This window comes from Pezoporus wallicus, unplaced genomic scaffold, assembly GCF_028554395.1.
Source record: "Pezoporus wallicus isolate ANWC-B61680 ecotype Strahan unplaced genomic scaffold, APGP_CSIRO_Pwel_v1 contig_14101, whole genome shotgun sequence".
Classification (NCBI taxonomy): domain Eukaryota; kingdom Metazoa; phylum Chordata; class Aves; order Psittaciformes; family Psittacidae; genus Pezoporus; species Pezoporus wallicus.
The window spans coordinates 1-17,618 of NW_026639964.1; the positions used below are offsets into that span (position 1 = coordinate 1).

The 17,618-nt window shown below is 64.3% G+C and overlaps 2 protein-coding genes across 4 annotated transcripts; both read left to right on the plus strand.

Moving 5' to 3' along the window:
- The first annotated feature begins 1,367 nt into the window (after window positions 1–1,367).
- Window positions 1,368–2,758, plus strand: LOC130603356 (transgelin-2-like). Its single transcript, XM_057417023.1, has 4 exons — window positions 1,368–1,590; window positions 1,668–1,842; window positions 2,393–2,495; window positions 2,574–2,758. Exons 1-4 carry the CDS (start codon window positions 1,411–1,413, stop codon window positions 2,713–2,715), a joined length of 600 nt encoding a protein of 199 aa, XP_057273006.1. The 5' UTR covers window positions 1,368–1,410; the 3' UTR covers window positions 2,716–2,758.
- A 663-nt stretch (window positions 2,759–3,421) lies between these two features.
- On the plus strand, window positions 3,422–16,891 carry CFAP45 (cilia and flagella associated protein 45). Of its 3 annotated transcripts, XR_008973138.1 has the most exons (14): window positions 3,422–3,508; window positions 3,588–3,677; window positions 7,049–7,176; window positions 8,763–8,904; window positions 9,259–9,414; window positions 9,511–9,689; window positions 9,832–9,961; window positions 10,046–10,192; window positions 10,279–10,392; window positions 10,476–10,669; window positions 10,753–10,977; window positions 11,912–11,990; window positions 15,090–15,265; window positions 16,752–16,891. XR_008973138.1 is itself a non-coding variant. In XM_057417022.1 (12 exons), exons 1-12 carry the CDS (start codon window positions 3,506–3,508, stop codon window positions 12,039–12,041), a joined length of 1,638 nt encoding a protein of 545 aa, XP_057273005.1. In that variant the 5' UTR covers window positions 3,423–3,505; the 3' UTR covers window positions 12,042–12,074. The 3 variants fall into 3 exon arrangements, 1 of the variants encoding a protein (XP_057273005.1); XM_057417022.1 differs by lacking the exons at window positions 15,090–15,265; window positions 16,752–16,891 and having other exon boundaries at window positions 3,423–3,508; window positions 11,912–12,074; XR_008973139.1 differs by lacking the exons at window positions 3,422–3,508; window positions 3,588–3,677; window positions 7,049–7,176 and adding an exon at window positions 7,878–7,933.
- The last annotated feature ends 727 nt before the right edge of the window (window positions 16,892–17,618 follow it).

Here is a 17,618-nt window from a genome sequence, read left to right on the forward strand (position 1 = left end):
CGCTGACATCAGCCGTGAAAAGGGCGCGGGCAGCGGCATCCGGCATCTGCCGACCGGGGACCGCGGGAGCCGCGCCGCAGGTAGGGACCGGCACCGGGCACCGGGCAGCGCCCGAGGGAGCCCGCGCAGGTGGGGTCGGGAGCCGGGATGGGGACGGGGATGGGCACCGGTAGCTCTGCCCTAAACCCGACCCCCCCCCGTGCTGCCAGAGGGACCCAGAGCGGGACCGCCCCCCCCCCCCCCCCCCCCCCCCCGCCCCGGGCTCCCCCGCCCGCCCCACTGGGGGTAACGGCGCCGGGAAACGCGGCCGCGCCCGCGGGACGGGACCGGGTGCGGCTTCCGGCCCCAGCGCCGCTGCCCCCGGGGGCTGCGGACACCGCGGCGCGGCCCGGGCCGCTGGGGACCAGAAACCGTTGCCGCTGGGGGGGGGGGGGGGGGGGGGGGCTGTCCCCGCCGGGGTCCCCTCCCCGCTGTCTGTGCGGGTCCCCGCTGCAGCCCGGTGCTCGCTGGGGTCCCCTCCCCATTGCACTGGGGCTCTATGGGGTCCCCATGGTGGCCGTGCCCCGGCAGGGCTGGGCTCTGCTCCCCCCAGCCGTGGGATCCCCCTCAACGGGCGAGCCCCGACCGGGCTCCGACTGCCCCGGTCCCGGTTCCTCTTTGTTTCCCGGCGGCTTTGGCCCCTGTCCGGGCACTCCCCACGCACCCGGGAAGCGGCTCCGTCCCCATAGGGGCTGCCCAGGCCCCACGGCAGCGTCGGGAGAGCCACGGGGTGGCCGCGGTGCCGGAGCTCCACAGCGGCTTCACTCGGCCACCGCGGGGGGCTCCGGGTTCAGGCTCCCACCAAACCCAATCCCGCTGGTGCTCCCGGTGTCAGGGACCCCAAAACCGGGTGCGTGATGGGGTCCAAACGGAGCCGGGTCCCTCCCATGTGGTTGTTGCTGGCTGGGCACCGGGGCTGGCACCCGCAGCGCGTGCTCCCATCCGGCATTCCGGGACCCCCGAACGTCAGGATGCGGGATGGGATGCGGGAGGTGGTGGGTACCACTGACGGCACTGGCTCCGGTGGCCCCACGGCAAAGATCCGGGTCCGTCGGCCCCGTGCTCCCGGTGCCAGTCCCGGATGTGGCACCGGGCCCAAGCAAACGGGGCAGCTCCTCAAACAAGCTCTGACCGGTGCTTGCCAAGCCCGCGGGGCTGAGCCGTGGTGATGGATGCTCAGAGCAGGATCCGTGCCCGGAGCACCATGGGGTGGGCACGGAGCAGGAAGCGGGCAGGGCCTGGCATGGGCGATAAAGCTCCATAATGGACACTGAGCCGTCGGTGGTCACCATCACCCTGTGCCACCAATGGGGCTGACGGGGGGGGGTCCGGTCCCTGCAGATACCCCCCCCCCCCCGCCCTGCTGTCACCATGGCAAACCGGGGACCATCATACGGGCTGAGCCGGGAGGTGCAGCAGAAGATCGACCGCCAGTACGACCCCGAGCTGGAGCAGATCCTGGTGCGGTGGATCCTGGCACAGTGCGGCAGCGACGTGGCGCAGCCGGCACCGGGTAGGGACGGCTTCCAGCAGTGGCTCAAGGATGGCACCGTGAGTACCCGGGCACTGGGGGGGGGGGGGGGGGGGCACCGTGGTGCTGGTTGTCACCGGTGTCCCCTCGCCCATAGGTGCTGTGCCGGCTCATCAACAGCCTGCACCCACGCGGGCAGGGCCCCGTGGCCAAGGTGCAGGCGTCGGCCATGGCCTTCAAGCAGATGGAGCAGATCTCGCAGTTCCTGCAAGCGGCCGAGCGCTACGGCATCGCCGCCACCGACATCTTCCAGACCGTGGACCTCTGGGAGGGTGAGCGCCGGGATGGGGATGGGGATGGGATGGGAAAACAACGGGGATGAGGATGGAAAGGAGACAAGAATGGGGATGGGATAAGGATGAGGATAGGGTTGAGGGTGAGGATGGGGAAGGGGATGGAGATGCAGATGAGGACAGGGATGGGGATGGGAACTGGGATAAAGACAGAATGAGGATGACGATGGAAATGGGGATGGGGTTGAGGGTGGGAATGGGGAAGAGGATGGGTTTGGGATAGGGATGGGAATGATGATGGGGATGGGAGTGGGGTTGGGAATGGAGGATAGGGATGGAAATGGGGATGGGGTTGAGGGTGCGAATGGGGATGAGGATGGGATTGGGATAAGGACAGGATGAGAACAGAAATGGGGATGGGGTTGAGGGTGGAAATGGGCATGAGGTTGGGATTGGGATAAGGACAGGAATGATGACAGTGATAGGAATGGGGTTGGGAATGGAGATGGGTATGAGGATAGGGATGGAAACAGGGAAGGAAATGGGGATGAGGATGAGTTCGAAGCCAAGCCTGGCCACGCCCTTGCAGGGAAGAACATGGCGTGCGTGCAGAGGACCCTGATGAACCTGGGCAGCCTGGCCGTGGCCAAGGGCGATGGGCTCTTCGTGGGAGACCCCAATTGGTTCCCCAAGTAGGTGCTGGGTGCTTGGGGGGTGCTGCAGGACCCGGGTGGGGTCCGGAGGAGGCGCTGACACCACTGTGCCCGCAGGAAGTCGCAGGAGAACCGACGCGTCTTCTCCGAGGACAAGCTGAAGGAGGGGCAGAGCGTGATCGGGCTGCAGATGGGCACCAACCGCGGCGCCTCGCAGGCCGGCATGACGGGCTATGGCATGCCCCGGCAGATCCTCTGAGCATCCCCCCAACCCCACCGGACCCCAAACTGCCTGTGCACCCCCCCCCGCCAATACAATCCATTGCGGACCAGCCGGGTGCCCCCACTCCGGCCCCCCTCTCTCCCCCCCCCCCGGATTCCAGGACCAAAAATTGTTTTTATATTATTATTATTTAGCCGGTGCTGCTGCACCCGGCCCCCCCATAAGTGCCTTTGGGGGGCACAGTGCCCCCCCCCCGCCGCTGCTGTTTTGGGGGGGGCACCCCCCTGCACCCCAATAAACGGCTCTTCTTGTTTCCAGGCTCAATGATTGTGATGGGGAAGGGGTTTGGGGGGGGCCATCACGGCATGAACCCCCCCGGGGAAAGGGAGATCCTTATCGGGGGGGGGCACTAGGACCCCGCGGCCTCGCCGTGCAGCATGGCGGCAGCCAGGCCACGTGGAGGGAGGGGCGGGGTTAGCGGGGAGGGGCGGGGCTGGCGCTGCTCACTCCTTGCCGGCCTCGGAGGGGGGGATTTAAGGGGTGGTTGCGGTGAGTGTGGCGGGGTTGAAGGGGGGGTGTGGGTGTTGAGGGGGTGTCGTGGGTGGGGGGAACACCTCGAGTGCCCCGTGTGTGTGTGTGCAGGGCGGTGTGTGCGCGTAAACACGGTCAGCCGCGCACAACAACACCCACACCCCCCCCCGACACGGAGTGCGCCCTTCCGCCGCCCAGTGCGCACGCTCGGCAACGCCCCGCGGTTGCCAGGGAACAGGGGTGGGGAAGGGGCGCGTTGCCATGGCGACGGCTGGCGGCCGTCAAGCGGAGCGCGATGGTGAGCGCGGCCTGGCCCGGGCCCGGGGCTCCCCCGGTACCCCCGGTACCAAGGAACCCCCGGTACCCTCTCCCCGCAGCCCAGCAGCATCCCGGCGCCCCGCGGCCGGTACCGCAGGAAGGCGCAGAGCTCCGCAGCGGAGGATGAGCTGCTGCTCGGGAAGAAGCAGGTAAGAACCCCGGGATACCGGGGGGGGGGGGGCACCACCGGCTGTTTGCCCCCTCACACACACAAGGCAGGGCCTCATCCTGCCCCGCTCACCGCATCCCCTCTGTAATCCCTGTTCCTGAAGCTCCCGGGTAAGGAATGCGGCTGCAGCCCCTGGAATTGTGCTGCGGGACCCCTCCGGGAAAGCACGGGATTCCCTCTGCCTCCCAGGAGCATCCCAAGCCCCGTCCTCGGGGGGGGTTGGTGGTCAGGGAGAGACGGGAGGCTCAGGGCTGCAAGGCGAGGAGCCCGGCTCTAGCACATGGGATATAAGGATTGATTCTGCCGATGAAACCAAGCTGTGGGGTTCGGTTGATCCGCTGGAGGGAAGGAATGGGATCCAGAGGGACCTCGACTTGTGAGGTGGGCTGGTGCCAACCTCGTGGAGTTTAACCATGGCAAGGGCAAGGTCCTGCAGCTGGGTGGGAGCAATCCCAGGCCCAGCTACAGGTTGGGCAGAGAAGAGATTCAGAGCAGCCCAAGGAGAGGGACTTGGGGGTGTTGGGTGATGAGAAAATGAACATGAGCTGGGTTCAGTGTGCGCTCACAGCCCAGAAAGCAACCGTGTCCTGGGCTGCATCCAAAGGAGCGTGACCAGCAGGTCATGGAGGTGATCCTGCCCCTCTGCTCTGCTCTGGTGGGACCTCACCTGGAGCATTGTGTGCAGTTCTGGGGTCCTCAACATAAAGAGGACGTGGAACTGTTGGAACAAGTCCAGAGGAGGCCACGAGGATGCTCAGGGGCTGGAGCACCTCCTGTATGGAGACAGGCTGAGGAAGTTGGGGCTGTTCAGCCTGGAGAAGAGAAGCTGTGGGGAGACCTCAGAGCAGCTTCCAGTGTCTGAAGGGGGCCTATAGGGATGCTGGGGAGGGACTCTTCATTAGGGACTGTAGTGACAGGACAAGGGGTAACGGGTTCAAACTGAAACAGGGGGAGTTTAGGTTGGATCTGAGGAGGAAATTCTTTCCTGTGAGGGTGCTGAGGCACTGGAATGGGTTGCCCAGGGAGGTTGTGAATGCGCCATCCCTGGTGGTGCTCAAGATCAGGTTGGACGAGGCCTTGGGTGAGATGGTTTAGTGTGAGGTGACCCTGCCCATGGCAGGGGGGTTGGAACTGGATGACCTTCAGGTCCTTTCCAACCCAAACTTTTCTATGATTCTATGAAAGGAGCAAGGGCTGGAAGCTTCCAGAGCAGCTCCTGGCCAGCATTCCATAGACTTTCATCAGGGAGCTACGAGATTGGTCCCTTTGGAAAGTCTCTGACCTCTTGGCTGGGTGCCCCGGGCTGAGATAAACAGAGCTCAGCTCCTTCCTCTTGCACTCAGGGAGGGGGGGAAAGCTCCCTCCCCGCAGCAGGACCCGGGTGCACAGGGGCAAGGACGATGGAGTTTGGTTTGTGTGTGTGTCCCCCCGCCCCGTTATCACCTCTATGGGTGCTCTCGCTGGGGTTTATGGCCGCGGCTCTCCCCACCCTGCGCAAGATGCAAGGTCCAAGGTTTGCCCTGTCTCACACTGAGCAAACACCTCCAGTTCCCACTGCAGGAGAGACGTTGAGGAGGGGCCAGAGAAGGGCAATGGGGCTGGAGCAGGGCCTGGAGCACAAGTGATGGGGAAGAGGTGAGGGACTTGGGGGGGTTCCAATGGCTCAGGGGGAACCTGATGGCTCCCTACAAGTGCCTGACAGGAGGATGGAGCCAGGAGGGGCTGGGCTCTGCTCCCAAGGGATGGGACAAGAGGAAACGGCCTCAAGCTGCCCCAGGGCAGGTTTAGATGGAGCTGAGGAACAATTCCTGCCCCCAAGGGTGCTCAGGCATTGGAACAGGCTGCCCAGGGCAGGGCTGCAGTCACCGGCCCTGCCAGTGCTCACACACCCTCGGTGCCACGGGGCAGTGGTGGGAATGGGTGCACTGGGTGCTTGTCCCTCTTTGTGCCTTTCATTCCCTCCTCTGGGCCTTATCGCCTGGAAGGAATCTGCCCAAAGGGGCTTTGCCAAACTCCCCCTTTGGCTTTCCAGAGGAGAGGAAGGAAGCGTGGAATGAAGATTACCTCCGCTCCCAGCTGCAGCTTGGGAGCGTTCCCGGACAGCAAGCCCTGGCCAGGTTTCTGATCAAGCCTTATCTCAGAGGCCTTCAAGGCAGCCTGATTAATCCCTGCGATTAATCCAGGTCTTGTCCAAGGAGTTCTCCTGGCTCCAGGGACAGCGGGCGGGTGGCTGCGGCAGCAGCAGCCCCGTTATCGCTGTTTGCACGGAGGCTTCCAGGGCCAAACCCTTTGGTTCAACACCTCCTGCTCGGGGCCCGGGGTGCTGAGGAGCTGCACCAGTGTCACCGCTTTGGGTGAGCAGCTCCCAGTGCCTAAAGAGGCTCCAGGGAACCTGGAGAGGGGCTCGGGACAAGGGGTGGAAGGGCAGAACAAGGGGAATGGCTTTAACCTGCCCGAGGGGAGACTGAGCTGAGCTCTCAGGCAGAAGCTCTTCCCTGTGAGGTTGCTGAGGCGCTGGCACAGGGTGCCCAGAGAAGCTGTGGCTGCCCCATCCCTGGCAGTGCTCAAGGCCAGGTTGGACACAGGGGCTTGGAGCATCCTGCTCCAGTGGAAGGGGTCCCTGCCATGCCTTTAGATGAGCTTTAAGCCCCCTTCCCACCCAACCCATCCCAGGATTGCAGGGACTGTTGCCGGCAGCGTTCCCAGGGCACTGTGGGATTTGTTCCAGCAGGAGTTTAAACGGGAATTCCAAGGGAAACCACGTGTCTGCTTCCCACCTCCAACTGGTTCTGGGGGTTCCCTGCCCCGGGCTCAGGGAATCCCCCCCCCCTGCCCTTGGGAAGGGAGCTGGTGACTCTTCACTAGGTGGCAGCCTCAGCCTGAGCAAAGGCACTGGCACCAGTCCCGGCCCTACTGGGAGGACTGGTTTCTGCCCTGTGCTCCCTGCCAGTGACTGCCCTGCAAGGCCAGGCCTGGAGCTCATCCTCGTCCCCCTCCCCACCAGCTCCCAGGGAGCTTGGGCTCCTTTGGGGCCGGTTTCCACCCAGTTCTGCCCTGGTTCCATAGGGCTCGGCAGGACGGAGGTGCCGGGGCTGTGGTTGGGTGAGGGTTTGCCCTGAGCAGGCAGCAATGGGCTCCTCGGCCCCACCGGCTCCGGGTGGGACAGCAACCCCAGTAAACCCAGTGCCGTGGGGTGCGTTTGGTTCCCCCCCCATGTCCCCATCAGCCCTTCAGAGGCCAGAATCCCCTTCCCATGCCCACGCGGCACCGGTTGCGGTGGTGTGTAAGGCTCTTGGAGCCCAGCAGCAGCAGCAGGAGTAAACCCGAAGTAAACCCCATCTTTCCTCGCAGCCCTCGCGCCTCGACAGCCCCATCGTGCTCCTTCGGGATGTGAGGACAGCCCCCAAAGCGCTGTCCCTTGGCAGGTACAAGCCCAAGACCACCCTAATCATCACCAAGGACTTCATCCGGGAGCTCGTGTAAGTCTGGGCCCGAGCAGCAGCTCAGGAGGAGCTTTGGTGGCTCCGATGCGCGGAGCTTGGGAATGTTTTGGTGCAGGAGGGATGGGCCCTGCCACAGAGGCACTGAATCATCCTAAAACCCATAAAAGCCCAACATAAACCTCCCCAGAGCAGCCAGAAAAGCGCCTACTGAGCTCCCCGAGGCCTCCTGCTCCCCGTCACGCATCGCACGCTGCCTCCCACCTCCCGATCCCAACCAGCCCTGTGGGAAGGCAGCAGGGGAGCCCCAGGAGCTCCGTGTTTCCCCGTGGGGCTGCTTTATAAGCTCAAGAACCCCCTTCATCACTGCAGCACGTAACGAGAGCAGGGCCATTATCCCAGTTCAGGCCCATTGGAAGCTCAGACGCCCTCTTTGCTGCTGTTTGGAGCGAGGTTCATCTTTGCCTCCCGTTTGGACCCTTCCACCCACCAAGCCCTCAGAGCCGGGATTTGCTTTGGCAGCTGCTTTTGCTCCCTTCCCGGTCCCATCCGACCCCGGTGCCAAAGGCAAGACCCCAATTCCGGCCACGGCAACCGGAGCTCGATGGGAACAATTTATGCTGGTGCAATTCCTGAAAACCAAGGCCCAGCCATCCCGGGGCTGCTCACCCAAACACGGGGCCGGCCAAGGCAGCGGCCGAATGTGTCATTCCATTTATGAGGGCCGTTGTGAGCATTGGGCCAAGCGTCCTGGAATGCGATGCTGTGATGCAGCCGGGGAGCGCTCATTATGCAGGTATCTGTTCCTATTCACCAGGGTGGATGAAAGGTGACACGCAATAATCATGAGTAAATTCTTAGTCCTGAGCAGCTTCAAAGTGCTCCGTGCATTTGGTTAATGGACGCTCCTCCGCCGCACGCGTCACCATGGTACCTGAGTAATGCACGGAGTCATTAACTCGGGCCAGCTCCCCGTGTTATTATCCACATTTTTACAAGGAGGGAAATGGGGGCACCGGGAGCTTCGGTGATTTCCTCCAAACCACAGCTTGACTCATGGCAGGGTTCATGGCTCGGCGCTGTCCTGGTGGCCCAGCGCTGGCAGGGCAGAGGGTGCCCCGTGTTTGGGCGCTGCTTCCTCCTCTCATCCCAGCTGCATTCCTGGGTGCACAGAGTCAAAGCCAAGCGGCTGCCAAACAGGCTGAGTGGCCCCAAACAGAGGGAAAAGGCACCTTCAGCTTCCCTGGATCAACAGAGGTTTCAAGGCAGCACGTGGGAGCAGTGATGGGATGGGGAAAGGTGATTGGGGGGAGGGAGGATTTTCCCAAAGGAAAACTGGGGAAGTCAAGCTGGGCTGAAAGATGTTGGGTATTCTGTTACTGGAGGTTTTGGGGTTTCCAAGGTGAGTGTCCTGTCCCCCTGTGCATCACAGCTTTCCCTTCACTTTCCATTGCCCCCATGACTGGGAGAGCCGGGATCCCACAGCCTGGGTGCTTCCTGCATTGCTCCAGGGTGACTCCCATCCTGGTCCAGGAGCTGCTCCTGGCTTGGGCACCCCGGGAACGGAACGGGGGGGATCTTTCAGACACTCCCATACCACTGACTGCTCTTTGTCCCCACCCCAGCACCACTGAGGAGAAGCCCCCAGCATCCCTCATCATGACTCCCGAGGATTTCCAGCGCATTAAAGCAGCAGCTCAAGTGCTGACCAAGGAGGAGCGTGAGGCCAAGCTGGCAGCCCTCAAAGCAGCGAAGGAGGCCGCTCTCGTAGGCATTTCCCTCCTGTCCTGCCCTTTTCTGTCCTTCCCCACTTGCTCCCGGGCTCTCTGGAGGGTGGTTGACACCGGCCTCATGGCCCTGGAGCTCCCACCTCCATCCCTTGGGCACCCATGTTTCGGTGTGCCCGAAGCAGCACCGCTCAGGTCTCTGATCCCCACCAAGCTCCCTGGGTGGGAAGGAGTCCCCGGAGGCTGGGATGAAGCCTCTGTGCTGCCTTTCTGCCAGGATTGGTGTGGGAAGGGGATGCCCCTCGGCTCCGTGCCGGGATGCGGGGTCCCTCGAGGCAGGCTCAGCCCGGCTTTGGGCAGGAGGGGACAAGCAGGATGAGCTTTGTCCCCTCAGGAGGCATCGAGGCAGCGCAAGGCAGCGGCGGTGCAGAAGCAGACGGGGAAGCTGAACGAGCTGGAGGAGGCGGCGCGGGAGCGGGCCCAGCACGTGCTGCAGCGGGCAAACAGGATGCGCATGGAGCAGGAGGATGAGATCAAGGAGTTCAGTGAGGTGGGGACGACCAAACCCTGGGTGCTGCCCCCCCCTCCTCATCCACGTGTCCGTCCAAGTGCGGCTGGGAGAGCAGGAGACGCGTTGTCCCCGCAGCTGATCCTCGGTGCCAAGTGCCACATGATCCGCGACGCGCAGGTCCTGGAGAAACAGATCATTGCCAAGGAGCTGGCCGAGGAGGAGAAGCGCCTGGACAACATGATGGAGGTGGAGAGGAGAAAGGCCGAGGAGATGCAGGAGGAGCTGGAGCGCAGGCGGAAGCAGGAGCTGATCAGGTCCGTGGAAGGGTTCCTCTTCCCAGGCCTTCGCACCACGGCACCGCGGTGGGACCAGGCAGCACCCGACGCCCGTGGTGGCATTTCCACTTCTGGGAATGGCACAGAGCCAGAGGGAACCTCCTGCTTCCTTCCTTCCCAGAGGGAGACAGGGGCTGGTGAGGCAGATGGAGCAGAACGCGGAGGAGCGGGCTCTGAGGGCCGAGCAGAGGGACCAGGAGGCGCAGGAGATGCTTCAGTACCTGGAGCGGCTGAAGCTGGAGGATCTGAAGGTGTGAGCCCCAGGGAGCAGGAGGGGCTGGGGCTGGGTTTCCGTCGTGTTGGAAAGGGGCTGGGTGCTCACCCTCTGTTCCCAGGACATGGAGCGGAGGCAGGAGCAGCACAGGCAGATCCAGGCTGAGATTAAACGCATCAACACCGAGAACCAGAAGCTCAAGGCGGAGCAGCGGGAGCTGGAGCGGCTGGAGGATGAGCGCGTGCTCGAGTACCAAAGGCAGAAGCTGGTGAGAGGCCTTTGCCACAGGGCCCTGGTGCGGGTGCAGCTGTGGAGGTGCTGCTGGGAGCACCCACGAGGCTCTGACCCATCCAGGAGCGCGAGGCCAAGCTGGAAGCCGAGCAGGAGCAAATCCGCATGGAGAAGGAGAAGGAGCTGGCGCGGCTCAGAGCCATGCAGGAGAAGGCCCAGGACCACCAGGCAGAGCAAGTGAGCAGCTGCCGCCCTGCTGCCTCCCTCGCCCTCCTCATCCTCGCCTCCGTCGTCGTCGTCACCCCTGTCCCCTTGCTCAGGACGCTCTGAGAGCCAAGCGCAGGCAGGAGGCTGCGGAGCGCGAGTGGCGGCGCAAGGAGACGGAGCTGGCGCGGCTGAAGGCGGCGGCGGCGGCGCGGCTCGAGCAGAGCCGCCGGGAGCAGATGGCGCAGCGGGAGCACGCCATGGCCGTGCAGGCGCAGCAGGACTGCCACGAGTTCCAGAGGATCCTCCGGTGCGCGGGACGGGGCCCTGCGCTCAGCGGGGGCCGAGCCGGCGCGGGACCGGCGCCATCATTGCCGCCGCGTTGTCCCGCAGGGCGCAGCGGGAGCAGATGGAGAAGGAGAAGGCCGAGGAGGAGCGGAAGGCAGCGGAGCGCCAGGCTCACGCCAGGGCCGTGTGGCGCCAGGTGCAGGAGCGGCAGCAGGAGCTGGCGCAGGAGCGAGCGGCCGCCTTCGAGGAGTTCAAGCACCTGCAGGAGGAGGCCCAGCGCCGGCGCCAGCGCATCGCCCGCTTCAAGGAGCAGAAGCTGCAGGAGCTCAGGTGATGCCACAGAAGGGCTCAGCACTGGGGCTGGAGCCTGGAGAAGAGAAGGCTTCAGGGAGACCTCAGAGCAGCTCCAGTGCCTAAAAGGAGCTCCGGGAAACCTGGAGAGGGGCTTTGGACAAGAGCCACCTCTTTATTGCCATCATCCATCTCGGCTCCTGCAGCCACCACAATGGCTTCTGGTGCCCTTGGGGCTGGGCCAGGCTGGGTTTGGGGGTCCCCAGCTCCATCCGATTCCATGGCATTCCCCCTGCGAGCAGCAGGTCCCTGAGGAAAGCTGGAGGAAGGAAGACCCCAAGGAAGAGGAGGGAGCTGAGGGCCACTTTGGCATCACCCCTGGGATGCAGGGGACACCCATAGCCATTGGGACAGGGCGCAGCACCCCGGGGTGCTCCCCGTGCCCGGGGGGGGGGGGGGCTCTAGAAGAGCCTTTTAGAGCTGAAAACGTGGTGCCCCTGCTGCCACATGGAGGAGAGAAGGCTCCTGAAGGGGAGACCTCAGAGCAGCTCCAGTGCCTGAAGGGGCTGCAGGAAACCTGGAGAGGGGCTTGGGACAAGGGATGCAGGGACAGGCCAAGGGGAATGGCTTGAACCTGCCCGAGGGGAGACTGAGCTGAGCTCTTAGGCAGAAGCTCTTCCCTGGGAGGGTGCTGAGGCGCTGGCACAGGGTGCCCAGAGAAGCTGTGGCTGCCCCATCCCTGGCAGTGCTCAACAGGGCTTGGAGCATCCTGCTCCAGTGGAAGCGGTCCCTGCCCATGGATCGAGATGAGCTTTAAGCTCCCTTCCCACCCAAAGCATTCTGTGATTCTATGTACTGTGTATCCCTACGGCTTTCCTGGCTTCCCACCACCTCCCAGCTTCATTCCATCCCCATCCAAGAGGATCCATTCCGGAGCCCCGGTCCTGACTCTGATGCTTTCTTTCCTCTGCAGAGACTCTGGTGTGCCCGAGAAGTTCTGTGCCCAAGTGCAGCTGAGGGACCAGCACCGAGCAATCGTAGCCTCAGGCCAGGCCCGGCGCGGCGTGGGGCCAGGCTCCACCAAGGGGCTGATGCTTTCTTAGGCTGTTTCCTCCCAATAGAGATGTTTATGAGCAGACGGTGTCTTTCACCCTTCTCTCACTGGGGGTTTTGGGGTCAGGAGCTGCCCGTGGGGCTGGAGTAGCTCCAAGGCTCATTGCCCAACTCCCAAGCTCACCTCTTGCCCGTCTCCATGGGCAGAGCTCTTGGATGCGCCCATGTCCTTGCCCCCCAACCTTGGGTGTCCCCAAGAGCCAGCCAGGCTCTTCCCCACACCCAGCCCTGCCTGGCCCTGGCAGTGCCACCACCTCCCCATCGCATCACCCCCAGGCCCTGTGGCCGTGTCAAAGCACAGAGCATGATGCAAACACTTCACATCCACTCGGCTCCGGGCCCTGGTGCTTCCGAGGGCCGAGGAGTGGCTCTGAGTAATTGTCAGAGCAGCTGAGCAATAACGAGAGCGGCACAAGGGAACGTGCCCGGGGCTCGGAGCCGCCTCCGTGGCCTCTCACCGGCCCTTCCCCGGCTGCTGCGCGGCCCCGGTGCTGGGAGCCGGGCTCCGATCTCCATCCCCGACCGCTCCGGCGGTGCCACCCCTGGTCCTGGCGCTGTCACAGCCCCGGGGGGGGGGCTCCAAAGCCGCCGCGCACCGGGGTGCAGCATCCCCGGCCCCCCCCTCCCCGAGCCACGGCTCCGTAGCAGGAACCGGCCCCGCATCGGGGCTGCCCCGGGGCCAACCCGAGCTCTGCGGCCCCGAAATCACAGACGCGGCTCAACACGTGCCGGGCCCGGCCCCAAACCCCGGCCCGGAGCCGGCGAGGACCCGGCCGCGGTGAGCTCAGCTCCGGGCCAGGAACTGGAGCAGCTCCTGGCCCCGGGCAGCGTTCGGGGTGGCTGCGCCGGGCGGTGGAGCCGGCCCGGGCGGTCCGGCCTTGGGAAGGGCCAGCGCGGCCGAGCTGCGCCGCGGGGCACAGCACGGGGAGGCGAGGCACGGCGGGGACAGGGACCGCGGCACCCACAGCAGAGCAGCCGTGTCCCAGAGCAGCCGAGTCCCAGAGCAGCCGAGTCCCAGAGCAGCCGAGTCCCAGAGCAGCCGAGTCCCAGAGCAGCTGAGTCCCAGAGCAGCCGTGTCCCAGAGCAGCCGTGTCCCTGCTCTTCCATCCATAGCCAAGCATCCCTGTCCCTTCCATCTGCAGCCAAACGTCCCTGTCCCTTCCATCCATGGACAAGCATCCCTGTCCCCTTCATCCACGGCCAAGCATCCCTGTCCCCTCCATTCATAGCCAAGCATCCCTGTCCCCTCCATCCACGGACAAGCATCCCTGTCCCTTCCATCCATGGCCAAGCATCCCTGTCCCCTCCATTCATAGCCAAGCATCCCTGTCCCTTCCATCTGTGGCCAAACGTCCCTGTCCCCTCCATCCACGGACAAGCATCCCTGTTCCCTCCATCCATGGCCAAATATTCCTGTCACCTCCATCCACAGCCAAATATTCCTGTCCCCTCTGTCCATGGCCAAGCATCCCTGTCCCCTCCATCCATGGCCAAGCATCCCTATCCCCTCTATCCATGGCCAAATATTCCTGTCCCCTCTATCCATGGACAAGCATCCCTTTCCCCTCCATCCATGGCCAAGCATCTCTGTCCCCTCCATCCATGGCCAAGCATCCCTGTCCCCTCCATTCATAGCCAAGCATCTCTGTCCCCTCCATCCATGGCCAAATATTCCTGTCCCCTCTATCCATGGCCAAGCATCCCTGTCACCTCCATCAATGGACAAGAGTCCCTGTCACATCCACCCATGGACAAGCATCTCTGTCCCCTCCATCCATGGGCAAGTTTCTCCGTCCCCTCCATCCGTAGACAAGCACTCCTGTCCCCTTCATCCATGGCCAAGAATCCCTGTCCCCTCCATCCCTGTCTGAGCATCCCTGTCCCCTTCATCCATGGCCAAGAATCCCTGTCCCCTCCATCCCTGTCTGAGCATCCCTGTCCCCTCCATACATGGCCAAGCATCCCTGTCCCCAATCCCAGCCCTCAGCTCCCAGCTACTCCACTCAGCACTGCATCAGCTACTAAGAAGGAGAAAAATGACTGCTACTGCTGAACCCAGGACACCCTGGTGCTGCCATGCCCCTACATCCCTGTGCCACCACATCCCCATGCCACCACATCCCCACGCCATAGGCTGCGGCCTGGAGTCTCAGCCACATCTCCACACGTATCTCATCAGTGCCACCAACGTCGCCTTGGTGGGTGTCACGGTCCCACATGGCTGCAGCATCCCTGTGGCCACTGGCCAAGGGGCTGGACCAGAAGCGGGATCTGCAGGATCTTAACCCATGGTCAAACCCCACCTTTAACCTCCAATTGCCCCAAATCCTGCCCCAAGACCAAGATCTTTTGGAGAACCTTCACTTTGGCACTTCCGTGCCACCACGATGCTCCCACAGCATCCCCTTTTCCCACCGGGATAACCATCCATGGGGTCCACCGGCCGGGATGCGCTGGTGTGTCATCCCATCCCGTGTCCCGTCCCCCCCCCCCATCACTGCATCCCTATGGATGGGCTCCCACACCACGGCCACGGTTAATTAGGGGGTAGGGAGTGGAGCAGGGCGGCAGCGCTCACGCACAGCTTGGAGCCACTCAGTCATCCCAAAGGCATCCTCCCCACAGGGAGGAGCGCCCCGACCCAGCATGTAAAAGCGGCCCCGAGCGGCCCCGCTGCCCCGTCGCCGCGGAGCTGCCGTCTGCTCCCGCTCCTCCTCAGCACCTGCACGGCTGCAGCGTCATGGCAGGGCCCGGCGCCAGCCTGCTCCTGCTCCTGGCTCTCATGCCAGGTACGGCCGGGGCACCCCGGCGCCTGGATCGGCTCCCGCAGGGATGCCATTGAGGATGGAGGGGACCCCAAGGGTGCCGGATGCGCCCCCGTGGTCAGCAGAGCACCCACCGTGTTGGTGGCATCGAGCAGCCACGTCCCTTTGTCAGCCCCACCAGGATGGGTCCCTGCTCCCCGTGGGTCGGGGGCTGCTGGATGTGGGGCGCTGTGGGTCCGGGTGCCGGTCCGATGGGTGCTGTTCTCTCCCCAGCTCTCCTCCTGGCCGTCAGGATCAACAGCAAGGGCCGGGAGGTGCTGTACCTGGCCAAGGGCGACTCGGTGAAGCTGGGCTGTCCCTATGTGCTCGAACCCGAAGACAACGGTCCCCAGGGCGTGGGCATCGAGTGGATCCAGATCACGCCCGAGCGCACCGGCCCCGAGAACGTGGTGAGTGTCAGCGGTGCCAGCGGCTGCCGTCCCGACGGGCAGGAACGGCTGGGATGGATCAGGAGGGACAGGGATGGACAAGGAGGGACAGGGGTGGATCAGGAGGGACAGGGATGGATCAGGAGGGACAGGGATGGATCAGGAGGGACAGGGATGGATCAGGAGGGACAGGGATGGATCAGGAGGGACAGGGGTGGATCAGGAGGGACAGGGATGGATCAGGAGGGACAGGGATGGACCAGGAGGGACAGGGATGGACCAGGAGGGACAGGGATGGACCAGGAGGGACAGGGATGGACCAGGAGGGACAGGGATGGATCAGGAGGGACAGGGATGCACCAGGAGGGACAAGGATGGACCAGGCAGAACAGGGATGGACCAGGAGGGACAGGGATGGACCAGGAGGGACAGGGATGGATCAGGAGGGACAGGGATGCACCAGGAGGGACAGGGATGGATCAGGAGGGACAGGGATGCACCAGGAGGGACAAGGATGGACCAGGCAGAACAGGGATGGACCAGGAGGGACAGGGATGGACCAGGAGGGACAGGGATGGATCAGGAGGGACAGGGATGAACCAGGAGGGACAGGGATGGATCAGGAGGGACAGGGATGGACCAGGAGGGACAGGGATGGATCAGGAGGGACAAGGATGGACCAGGAGGGACAGGGATGGACCAGGCAGAACAGGGATGGACCAGGAGGGACAAGGATGGACCAGGCAGGACAGGGATGGATCAGGAGGGACAGGGATGGATCAGGAGGGACAAGGATGGACCAGGCAGGACAGGGACAAGGATGGACCAGGAGGGACAGGGATGGACCAGGCAGAAGAGGGTTGGTCTGGAAGGACCAGGCAGGGCAGGGAAGGACCAGGCAGAGTCTGACAGAGCCGGGCAGGGCAGGGCAGGACTGGAAGGGCAGGGAAGGACTGGAGGGGCAGGGATGGACCAGGCGGGACAGGGATGGTCTGGAAGGACCAGGCAGGGCAGGGAAGAACTGGAAGAGCAGGGAAGGACTGGAAGGGCACGGATGGACCAGGCAGGACAGGGATGGTCTGGAAGGACCAGGCAGGGCAGGGAAGGACCAGGCAGAGTCTGACAGAGCCGGGCAGGGCAGAGAAGGACTGGAGGGGCAGGGATGGACCAGGCAGGACAGGGACGGACCTGGACTGGCAGGGACGGACCAGATGGGATAGGGACGGACCAGGCAGGGCAGGGATGAAGCTGAAAGGGCAGGGATGAGCCAGGCAGAGCAGGGATGGACCAGGCGGGACAGGGATGGACCTGGAAGGGCAGGAATGGACCTGGAAGGGCAGGAATGGACCAAGTGAGACAGGGATGGACCAGGCAGGGTCCGGCACAGCCGGGCAGGCACCCGGCAGTGCTTTCCCCCCCCCCCCAAGCTGCCAGCTTTGGGTTCCCCCTATAGGGACCATCCCTGCTCAGCCCCCCCCCCCCTCCCTTCTCTGATTCCCCCCCCCAGTTCCTGTCCTACCAAGACCACCACGTGAACTACGGCAGCGGCTCGGGGCTGCAGGACCGCGTCGCCTTCGTGCAGACCGACCCCAGCCAGCACGACGCCTCCATCCGCCTGGCGGACCTGCAGGTCTCCGACACCGGCACCTACCAGTGCCGCGTGAAGAAGAACACCGTGGCCGTGCACGAAGTCATCGTCACCGTGCAGGGTCAGTGTCGTGTGTGTGTCCCCCCCCCTCCCTTTTCCATGTCCCCTTCCCCGTTGGTCCCCGCTGGCTCCATAGTGACCGGGTCCTTGTCCCCACAGAGAAACCGGTTACTCCGCAGTGCTGGACCGAGGGGGAGCAGATCGAGGGCGGCAGCGTCCTGCTGCGGTGCTACAGCCGCGGGGGCACCTCCCCGCTCGCCTACCAATGGGCAAAGCTGGCGGACGGATACGGCGGGGGCCGCCTGCCCTCCGGCACCATCCAAGGTGGGTGCTGTGGGGCTGAGCCCCCTCCATGGCACAGCCCCGGGGGGCTCCCATGGGTGCTGTGGGGCTGAGCCCCCTCCATGACACAGCCCCGGGGGCTCCCATGGGTGCTGTGGGGCTGAGCCCCCTCCATGGCACAGCCCCTGGGGGCTCCCATGGGTGCTGTGGGGCTGAGCCCCCTCCATGGCACAGCCCCTGGGGGCTCCCATAGGTGCTGTGGGGCTGAGCCCCCTCCATGACACAGCCCCGGGGGGCTCCCATGGGTGCTGTGGGGCTGAGCCCCCTCCATGGCACAGCCCCTGGGGGCTCCCATGGGTGCTGTGGGGCTGAGCCCCCTCCATGGCACAGCCCCTGGGGGCTCCCATGGGTGCTGTGGGGCTGAGCCCCCTCCATGACACAGCC